The sequence below is a fragment of the Ananas comosus genome, linkage group 10, assembly GCF_001540865.1.
Source record: "Ananas comosus cultivar F153 linkage group 10, ASM154086v1, whole genome shotgun sequence".
NCBI classification, from domain to species: Eukaryota; Viridiplantae; Streptophyta; class Magnoliopsida; order Poales; family Bromeliaceae; genus Ananas; species Ananas comosus.
Genome location: NC_033630.1, coordinates 3,979,164 through 3,990,688, shown reverse-complemented (window position 1 = coordinate 3,990,688; position 11,525 = coordinate 3,979,164). Strand labels below are relative to the sequence as shown.

General features: G+C 34.6%; 1 protein-coding gene across 1 annotated transcript; it reads right to left on the bottom strand.

The window, feature by feature from the left end:
• LOC109716520 (auxin-responsive protein IAA17-like) lies at positions 7,225-11,153 on the bottom strand. Its single transcript, XM_020242023.1, has 5 exons — positions 10,725-11,153; positions 9,505-9,734; positions 8,861-9,002; positions 8,474-8,535; positions 7,225-7,595 (listed from the first exon to the last, which is right to left on the bottom strand). Exons 1-5 carry the CDS (start codon positions 11,072-11,074, stop codon positions 7,558-7,560), a joined length of 822 nt encoding a protein of 273 aa, XP_020097612.1. The 5' UTR covers positions 11,075-11,153; the 3' UTR covers positions 7,225-7,557.

The following is an 11,525-nucleotide window of genomic DNA, read 5'->3' as shown; positions in this document are numbered from 1 at the left end:
ATAAACTATTTTATAATTAAGTCGGATTTTATATTTAGATTGAATTTAAAATCATATATATATATTTTTTAATTCTTTTAAATTCTTATTCACAAGTCATCAGCTCGTTAATAAATGATCCAAATACGAGCCAAATTTTTCGGCTCAATACGTTAACGAGCTAACTCGTGTTCGGCTTGTTTATGAAACGAGCCGAACACGAGCCAACTCCAACTCGCTCGTGTTCCGTTCGTTGACACCCCTACATACGAACTCCTTTTTTTTTTTTGGGGGGGGGCGAAAGTGCAAATAGTTTTCCTAGGTTATATATTTTTTTTACATGTTATTCTATTGGATTCGCGTGTGAGTTATGTGTTTGGAAAAAATACAAATAGTCAATAAGGCCTACTAATCTTTCATGCGTTTACGCGTTTACACATTGGAGAGAGAGAGATAAACTTTAATTTATTTGAAAACCGAAAGGATAATCATCTATTAATTATCTTTTCTATTTGATGGTAATAACTAATATAATNAATATAAAACTAAATTTTGATTTATTCAAATTCAAACTTAAAATTACAATTTAAATTTTAATTTGAATCCATAAATTTAATTTAAGTTTTAAATAAAATTTGAATAAAACTTTATATAAATTAAAATTTAATTTAAATTCAACTTCATAAGTTAGATTCGAAATCCTTGATTAAATTTTAATTTTTAATTCAAATTTAAATTAAAATTTAAAATTATAAATTTAATTTCTAAATTTAAACTCATATTTTAATTAAGAAATTTAAAAAATTAAATTTAATCTGAATAAATATTCATTCCGTCCGAATTCAACTTCTAATCCGGCTTTCTAAGCCGGATTGGAAAAAATGATGATTGAGGGATTCTCATTCAACTCGGAAATCGAAATCGGAATGGAATTTCCGCGTACCAAATAATCACAAACAGATTCGCCCATTCCGATCCCGATTCCAGAATGAAAAAGAAGCGAATCAAGCACGCTCTGTGTTTATTTTAAATGCATGCTTTTTTTTTTTTTGAAAAAAATGTAGCACACTATCTGTTTCATTCATTAAAAATATGAATTAAGCAACATAGGTGAGGTAAAGAGACCTCGGCAGAAGCGAAAGAAAAAAAAACACTAAGAAAGTTGCCTTTTAGTCGACAGAAAATCTTCCCACTGGGTGGCCAATCTCAATATCTTAGTTACCGTCATCATAGGATATGCATAATCATTTCTAAAAATAGCATTATTCCTTAAATCCCAAATGATCCACCAGCAGATTATCAAACTAGTCAATCTTGTTCGAATAGGCTGCGATATGTTTCTTAACATCCACCTATCACACATGCATTCTCTTTGTTAATATGCAATAGAAAGTGTGTTCTGAGCAGAAAAATACTTATGTCCGCATACAAATTTCACAATGTTTTACATTCGTTGGCCCGACGCTTTCGATCTCATCGTTTTCTTTCGGTTTTGATCAATTTGCAACCCGTGTTTGGTAATATATAGTCACTACTAACAACGAATAGAGTTTACTCTGGCTTTGCAAACATGCTGCCAACAAGATTACGTGTTATTGATTGAGAAATATATATATGAGATATACTATGATTAAAGTGATTCATTTTTGGTTGAACTTAAAACGGAAAAAGAAAGGAGCTTAATTTACCACCACATTTCAGTAGCAGGTAAGTGATAAAGAAGCGAGAATACGTTACGGAGAAAGCGAAAGAAGGGCGAGGGCGCGAACCTGGACGGGAATATACTTGCAGCTACCATGACCTGTAACATTCCCCCACACACAAAAAGAATGTAACATTCCCACACACACACAAAAAGAAAAAAAGAAAGAAAGTAAAAAAAAAAAAAACAAAATGAAAGTAATGAACTAATTAAAACAATAACGAGGAAAATTAAACAAAAATTAAGCTGGACCTGGGGAAGGGTTGAGGGAGGTGAGGGCGGCGGGTCCGGAGAAGTCGCGGACGGGGGGCGGGGAAGCGAAGTAGTCGCTGAAGGCGAAGGAGGCGTGGGATTGGATGTCGCTGGGCTTCATTTGACTTGATTTAGCATATTTAAAGTATCTAGAAAATAAATTGTGGTATTTTAATATTATTATCCAACGATTGAAAGGATTCAAAATCAATAATTTTCTAAAGTAATACTTCAATACATCATATAAATTTTGACCATTTATTTTTTTTAATAGATGGTTTATATTTAATATGACTCTATAAAGGTGACCTATTTGGTTCGGGTATAAGTAAGAACTGCTAGTTCTAGGGATAGGTACAAGTTCAGGTATAAACAGAAACTAGACCAATTTTGCGTTTGGATGAAAATTGGGTTGTTCCTAAGAATAAGGTAAATAATGTTTGGATGGTTAGATTGGAACAAGAGGAATAAGAGTTATAATTTGAAATTAAAATTTTATTATCTAATTAATTAACATCAAAATATTACTTAAAAATAAATAATAAATAAATTATTGATAATTAATTATAAATAATAATTATTATTAATAGTTATTAATAATTAATTATAAATAATAAAATAATAATATCAATTATCTAATTATTATTAAATAATAATTATTAATAATTATTAATTAATAATAATAATTTTTATTATTTAATTATAAATAATAAATTATATAATATCCATTATCTAATTATTAAGAATAAGAATTATTAATTAATTATTAATAATTATTAATTATAAATAATAAATTAATAATATATCGATTGTCATTAAGATAATAATTATTAATAAAAAAATAATGATATTATTAATTATTTATTAATTATTATAAATAATAATTAATAATAATAATTATTAATTATTAATATTTATATTATAAATAATAAATTATTTAAATTATTTAATTATTAAGTAATAAATAATTGAATTTATATATATTAATTAGATTAATTAATAATTTATTGCCATTAAAATTAAATTTAGATTTTTAATTAATTTATTTCTCATCAAGGAACAAGTTTGTTCCAGAAACGAGTGGAACAGCAGTTCAGCCTTATACCAGCTAGTTTCCAGATTCCGGAAACTACTGTTCCCGGGAGCAAAAATTGCGTTGGGAAAAAAGGGGGAACAAGGGCTTATTCGCCCCTATTCCCGAACAAACACTACCTAAAGGTAGGCTGTAAACGAGCCGAGCTCGAGCGAGCTGGAGCAGTCGAGCTCGGATCGTTGTCTTCTAGGTCGGCTCGTTCGTGTTGGCTCGAGCTCGTAACGAGCTCGAAAACTCTGGCTCGTGATCGGACTCGAAACTTAATCGAGCGGCTCGTGTTCGGTCGTTTACTGTACCTGGTGGCCGAAGCAGATGCCGAGCACCTTCTTGCGAGGGGCGATGGCATCTTGGAGGAGGGACGCGAGGTCGGGATCAAGGATCGTCGTGTGGGGTCGTTGCAGCTCCCGTCACCACGAACCATTGTAAACCTCAAAACGCTCGAACCCCCTTCCTATTGAGGGAGCTCACTCGCGCCCCTATACGGCACCCACACCTCCTCCTCCTCTCCTCACCATTGTCATCGCCCATTGTTTTGTGGTCGCGAGGAGTTTCGCGAAGTATGCGAAGTAGCCTCGTGCGCCTTCCGCACGTGCTCGGGCTCTCCTCCGCGACACCAGCGCCGCGTACCTCTTGCGCCGCCGCGCATCCGCCTGCAGCATCCCCATCGCCTGCCTCCGCCGCCAGCCCATGGCTAGTTTGGTACTCGATCTGGAGCACCCTGAGAGAGAGAGAAAGAGAGAGGTGATTTGGCCCTTGAGGAATAAAAGAGGAACTTATTTCATGGGCAATGGGCCATGGGCCATGAGTGAAAAATAAGCAACTCTAAATATAAATGGGCCTATGGGTCTCGTTTATAAATATGCTCAATTTTTATAAAATTGGCTAAAAATAAATTAATAATCTGTATTTTACATTTATAATACAATATAATTTATATATAATATTATAAATTATTAATATAAATAAATATAATCGAGCTGTTATCGAGCCGAACACGAGCGAGCTGACCTAGCTCGTGTTCGGTCGTTTATTAAACGAGCTTCTGAAAAATCCAGCTCGTCGTTCGGTCGTTTTACTAACGATGCGAGCGATCTCGAAGTCATTTGAGCGAACACAAGAGCTGGCTGTCGCGAAACAGCGAGCTTGGTTGCCACCCTACTAAAGGTATAGGTACCATTCACCAAGTACCTATTTAAAGAATATTTTTGATCTTTGCAAAATATTTTGGTCTACAAAAGCCGGTTTTATTCAACTAAGAATAGTACGACTTTCTCAGATACCTACAACAATAATTGGATTTCAAATTATAACCAAACTATAAATTTTAAATTCAAAACAACATTTAAAACTTAATTATAAATTAAATTCAATTGTTTAAATATAAAACATAAATTTAAAATAAAAACCTTTAGTTCCAATTCAAAATTTCAATTTAACTCAAAAAATTAAAATTTGGCTTTAAGATTAAAAATTCAATTTAGATTCAAATTTAAAAGTATAATATAAATTTAAAAATTAAAATTTTATATTACAAATACCAACTTCATTTAAATTCAAATCCATATTCGAATTCATATCCATCGGACATTTATTTTTGATCTCATATTTAAAATCATATTCGTTTAACTTCGAACAAATCTACTCCGTTCGAGTCCGAATTCGGATAAAATTTCATATATCCGTATCCGTTGACATCCGACCTTCAAACCAACATGAGTAATATAATTGTCAGAGACACTAACTAACTTATACTCTTTGTTTATTAATTTTTGCTCTTTTTTATTTAAAACGTGATGAATGGCTAAGATTAAATCTTCAAACTTGATTTGTCAATGCTCTCTTCACCTGACTCTTTTTTTTTTTTTTTTTTAAGATTTTCTGAAGCTCAAAGGTCAACTGTGAATAATTAAGAACATTATCATAATCTAATCCAAAACTTACCTCTCTTTTTTTATTTATTACCAAGATAAATGCAAACAAAAGACAAACCCACGTAACACCCCAACAAGATACCAACCTCACCCAGCAACACCCAAGAATATTAAAGCCAAAGTGAGAGGTTACATCAATAATTTGGCCTCACATAGGACAAATTTATGTGTATGTACAAAGGATAAATATGAGTGACCAAAAAAAAAAAAAGAAAAAAAAGAGAAAACAAAAACATGTGGTTCACAAAGTTTAAAGCAGGACCCTTAAATCCTGGGATCCAAATGTAGTTAAAAAGGGGTCTTTGTAGTAGTTAAATTCCAAAATGAATCACTTCAAATTATTTAATGTAAACTTACCCCAATATGTGTATGGGAATATATAATATGTGTATGTATATATCCCCGCACCCACATGCCTCTCATTCATTGCAGCATAACTAGTAACTCTCTTTTTATATCTACAAACATTTGGATATATCCATCCCTACTGTCCATGCTCCCTAACTATGATAGTTTTGTTTATTTTTGGTTTTTCACTTTTCAAGGGAAGAGAGAAATAAAGTATGTATTGTTGCTTTTTTTTTTTGTATAAAATTTCTATATGAAATTGTGTAGAAGAGAATGACGAATTGCTCGCAGTTCTTACATTTAAGATATTTATTTATTATTCATCATTTAGCCGAAGTTATTATAAGCTAACCAATCATGACAGGGAAAAAAAAAAAAAAAAAAANAAAAAAAAAAAAAAAAAAAAAAAAAAAAAAAAACTCTTTTCATTATTATATTAAACAAAAAATAAAAAGGTAATAATGAAAAACCTGGCCTGAGGGCTTGAATGCTATTAATAATATTAACTCCTCGCTATTGTCTCATTCTCAATAATTAAGCACTTGAAATAGATATCTATGTACTTAATTTCCACACCCATACCCCATAACTATCATAGCCTTTTTTCTTTTTCTTTTTTTTCCTCTTGACATAGATAGAGAGAAAATGGTCTAAATTTTTTTTTTCAAAATTGGGGAAAGTGACAAAGGTAATTATGGTCTCATGGTCTCATATTTCCAATTTGATAAGTGGGAATTTCATTGTAGTTTATTTATTTATTTATTTACATAAACACTTAAGCAAAATGGTATATAAAACAGTGTCAGAGACTAATAAGTTCTAAGCATAAGCATGCTACTTTCCAAATGATAACTTCTTAGGTAGTTCAATGTACTTTAAAGAGAACATGAGAGAGAGAACGGTTAAACAACAATGAATTGAGCAGCTGCAAAAAGATAAAAGATAGTGATTTGCAAAGTGAAGGCCTTAGAAGAAGGATAAAAAAGGATTGGCATAATTAGGTATATAGATAAAGGTGCTTGATTGGGTTAGATACTGATTCTCATATATATATATATATATATATTGGGACATTAATATAGTATAGGGATCTAAAGGAATATATTACAAATGCTTCACATGCCCACCAACATATACACATCATTAAAAAGCTGAGAGGAAGAAGAAGAGGGAAGCATCATTTCTAGTATTAAAAAAGCCTGATTCTAAGGACAATGAAAGCCTGATTCGAGGGGAACAAAACCACCATCATTTCCCTTCTCCTTCTTCTACTTCTACTTCTATTATATTCTTTGTTTTATTTTTCTCTTTGTTTTATTTTTTTTTTTTCTTTTTTACCTGAATGATGGTTAAGAAGGGAGCCATTGATACCATGTGTAGACAATATGATAGCCCTAAAAAATGTAGGTTGGAGTGTGTATAAAAGGTCCCCACACACAACAAAACTTTAATAAAAAAGGAGGCCATTGAGTGTAGTTTTACCAATGCAATGTTCTAGTGAGAGGATGAGGAGAAAAGGAAAAAAAAGCCTGCAGAGAAGCATCCCTGCATTTGAAAACTGGACACAAACTAATTCATGAGGCTTTTCAGGTTACAGTGACATGAGTGCAACTCAGAGAACAACTTCCTATAGAAGAAAAAAAAAGCAGGCACAATGGGATAAAATGTGTTTTGTTAATATATAGAAACATCTCTAAAGGGATAGTCCCTTCATATGGGCACTATATGTAGTTCAATTTGTATTGTTGCAGAACTGTTTCCAAAGATAATTTCCAGAAAATCGTAAGAATTAGGTGGCTGACGACCAAAACGGCATTTATTGAAGAGGAAAAGCCAGGGTTATCTATGATTGTGATGGTTCTAATGTTCAAATATAAATTGACTCGCATTGCTTTGGATTAGACTTTGGACAGTCGCCATAGTAGAACAACCGAGTCTGCGGATACATTTGCAATCAACGAAAATAGTGTCCAAACCACAGTAGTTGCAAGCATCATACCAAGCATTTACACAAATAGAATAACAAGCAGGCGTACAAAGACTTGATGACAATCTAATAGAGCTTATGTTCCTAGGAGAACTTAGCAATCTAACATAAAAGACGTAGTCCACGCGTGAAAACGGCAAACCACAAAATAGGATAGACATAAGATAATTGCAAGCTAAAAACACTTAAGAGGTTTCAGTTTTGATGAGGTCCCTTACAGCCACCGGATTTGCTCGCTCTTCAACTGAGGATAGCGGAGTTGTTGCTAGTTCCGGTTCTTGCTCTTCTCCACAGCCCTCGGAGCTACATATTAGCATTAAGAGGTTTTAATTGCTCGAATTAAATACTAGCATTGTATTGTAGGGAACAAATTCATAAGAAAGACAATAATCTCCTAAAACAAGCACAGGACAGAATGTCCCTGTGAGAAATAATCAACATGGTTTCCTCGGCATACATGAAGAACGATTGTCACAGGCAATTTTTTTTAATAAATCATGAAGGAAAATTAAGAAGGATATGCTGAATACGAAAACTACCGTAGGTGTTTCACAACCAAAAGATAGAAATCTTTTTTATATAATAAAGTAGTTCAAACTAGTGAAATCTCTGCCTGTTTGGATATAAACAAGGAGTCGTTAAATGGATCTAGATGATAATAGAAAGATTTCTACAAGATAATATTAATTCAAATTTGAGAATAAGAATGCCATCACATGCTACGTTCTTAAGATCAAAATACCATTTGGCCTAATAATTGCAAAACTACTACAAGATGATCCTGATCAAACTTTCAATGCTCTCTTTTCAAGCTGATGGTGACATGTAGAGACTTCCTTATCCTACATTGCTGTACGGAATAAAAACCCCTTACCTGGTTAGTGCAAAGGTACTAGTCTTCAAGTAGAACTAACGATTTCAAGCCATAAAGATGAAGTTGGGCACTCAGGCCAAAGTTCATTTAAGGAATCAAAAGACTCAAGTGGGTTCGTTACATTAAGCAAAGTGGAGGGAAAATGTTCTCGAGTTTGAAAATAAAAGTTGGAAATTGAAAAATCTTTACCAAGGAATCCATGATTTAGATGATCTCATATAAGTTTTGGTTCACGTATCAGAATGCAGAAATAAGCAAGATAAATCAGTTACTAAGTTCCAGTTGTTGACTGTTGACTTGTACTTACCAAGTCCAATTGCATCTGAACCCTTCATGATCCTCAGCCTCCGGCAAGAGTCCGTGAACATCCTGAAATTCAAACAATCAAGAAAAAATCAGTAGTCAAGCATCACTTAAATGCATATTCAAATGCAAGCACAATCGGATATTAGAAAATACATACGATGAAAGGACAGAGATTTACGCCAACAGATAACTAGAATAAGTACAACGTCGTCCATAACTGAACAACTTTCTACGTTATGAAGATCAATGTGCCAAAATGAATGGGGAAAAGTATAAAAGAGATAAATTGGCATGAATTAAGTAACGGAAATGATATCATAACCTATTAATTTAGATTTCTACCGGGTACAGATAGAAAATTCATATTAGACGAAATAAATGTGCTTACTCCCACGGGACATCACCAACAAGCATCCAATCACCATCCTTGTCTTCATAAGTGAGCACGTATTCGGATCCATTAAGAAGATCAGTCAGCCGGCTCTCATTTAAACCATCCCTCCCTTGAGTTCCATGAGACCCACACTGACCTGCACGACCACAAAAGAAAAACAAGCACAAGTAAACTCCCCCTCATGCTCACACGTAACACAGCTTCGAACAAAAACTTAACGGAGATAACAACATTCAATGTGCACAGCTTTACTTTTCTTAAAGTAACTTGAATGCCTTCCGAGTAAATTCCTGAGGTTCACAAATAAATAAGAAACAGAAAAAAATTTGTGGATGAGCAAAACTATGCTTGATCGAACCACATGCAGGGCATTATTATTATTATCATCCTAAAGAAAAAGAAAAGAAAGCAATCAGAGATAAAGAAGAGAAACTAGACATTCAATGCGCTTACTCATGACATTACTAATTCGTTTTTTTTATTAAAAAAAATATTTCCAACATTCCAATAAGTTTCCGCATCAAAATTATCGCCAAGCACGCAGCAAACATCAAAAATGCAGATGTTTTCATTCACTAGCTGCAGGGAAAAAAAAAATGAGAATAACAAAACCAAATGCAGACAAAATCAGAGCTCACCGATGGTAAATCCACTGAACATCTTCTCGAGCGCCGACGACAAATCCTTATAATTGTTGTAGGTTTTGAGATCAACCTTCCTGAGATAAGGGGCACCATCCATGCTAACCTTAACATAGAGGCATCCCGCCCCCTGTTTCGCTTCCGCCTCTTCTTTGCTCTTCAGTGGGTTCGTCGCCATCGTGTTCTTGCGGTAGCTACGAATTGGTGGCCAACCCACCACTTGTGCCCTGTTCAAATTGTGGAGCTCAAATTTCCTCTCAGATCTAATTTTTAAGTGTTTGCAAGAAAAATTGATATGCACAAGAAATGGAGAAAAGCTAAGGTGGATTAATCATCGGGAATTTTGGAGAGTTTTGCAGAGCATAGATCACAAAATCCAGAGTCTATAAACATGCTGTGGAGTAGTTGGAAAAGGAGAATTCATGTTTTATTTGCTGTTTAACTAAAACAAATTTAAGAACCATCAGAGAGAAAAATGGTAAAGGAAAGCATCAAATTGTAAAATAAATAGTAAGAAAATTCCAGCAAAAAAAAAAACAAAAAAGAACCACTTTGGAGTGAAAAATCAGTAAAATTTGAACTTCAAAAAAATACGATAAAGATCAGGTCACAAATAGGAATAAAAATTTAATCTAGCTTCAGATTCAAACCATTCTACTAGTCTGATTCAAACAAGCAACATGATAAAACCAGAAAATAAAAGAAAAATATTCCTCTCTTATTTAAGTAAATTTAACAATAAAAATCTAAAGAAATAAAAAGAAAATTTCTTCTTCCTCAAACAAATATGAAAGGAAAAAATTAGTTAATTTTACACATGTCTCCCTTATTTAAGGAAATTAACAGCAAAAACTTCAGTTCTCTTCAATTCTTTCCTCAAAACAAAAAAAAAAAAAAAAACTTTTCTCAAACAAAAATAAAAGTGAAACAGCAGTGAATTCTACAAATTTCTCTCTTATTCCAAAAAAGAAAAAGCAACAGTTCTCTTAATTACTTTAAAAAAAAAAAAAAAGAAAACAAATCCGCCTAATTATTACAAACTAAACCTTCTCCCCACCACCCAAGAAAAAAGAAAAAGAAGAAAAAAAAAACAGAAAAATTGCAACATCTAAAGTTAAAAACCCTAGAAAGAGATAAGGGTAAAGAGGGGGGGAGAGAGATCCACACAGGATCTCCTCCCAAAACCCTCGCAAAGCACCACCACCACCACCACTTACTTAGCAGCAGGGGCGAGGCCGCGGTCGCCGCCCTGGGGCGGCGCCTGGGCCTTCTTCTCCGGCGCCGGCGCCTTCTCCGGCGCCGCATCCGCCGCCGCCGCCGCGAATCCCCGCTTCGCGCCGGAGACGAGGCCCTTGGGCAGCAGCTCGAGCGTGAGCCCCACCCCCACCTCCTTCCGCTCCGGCGACTCCGACCCTGGGAGCCCCAGCCTCAGCTCCGTCTCCCTCACGCTCATCGCCGCCGCCGCCGCGCGCCCCTCCCCTCCGGCGGCCCCCCCGCCGCCCCCGGGCCCCGCCGCCGACGAGGCCTCCGAGAGGCCTATGTAGTCGTGCTCCAGAGGAGGCGACATCCACAACAACCACCACCACCACAACCTCTCCCTCTCCCTCTTCTTCTTCTTCTTCTTCCTCTTCTTCTTCTCTACTCTCCCTCTTTTTTTCCTTTTTTCTTTTTTTTTTTTTTTCCCTTCCTCTATACACCACCACTACCACCACTACTACAAGTAAGTTAACGAACGAGAGTGAGTATCTCAGTAGAAGAGAATAAAGAAAAGTAGAGGGGGGTGAGAGCAAAAATAACAAAAAAAAGAGATTTTTTTTTTTCAAAAAAAAAAAAAAAAAAAAGAGCTCTTGTGTGGGAGGGGTTTTGATGAAGAGAAGAAGCTTCTTGTAATAGTTCCTCTTTTTCTTTTCTTTTTTCCCCTTTACTTTTTTTTCTTAAATTTTTATTTTTTGGTTTAGTGGTGGTTAGTGTACACTTTATGGTTATGGTGTGGTAGCAGTAATGAGTGTGTTTTATTA

Coding starts and splice junctions, on each gene's coding strand:
- LOC109716520 (XM_020242023.1), bottom strand. CDS start 11,074: ATGTCGCCTCCTCTGGAGCACGACTACATAGGCCTCTCGGAGGCCTCG. Junction 8,536..8,860: donor GTTGGTGATGTCCCGTGGGA/GTAAGCACATTT, acceptor TTTGAATTTCAG/GATGTTCACGGACTCTTGCC. Junction 7,596..8,473: donor TTCAGATGCAATTGGACTTG/GTAAGTACAAGT, acceptor GCTAATATGTAG/CTCCGAGGGCTGTGGAGAAG.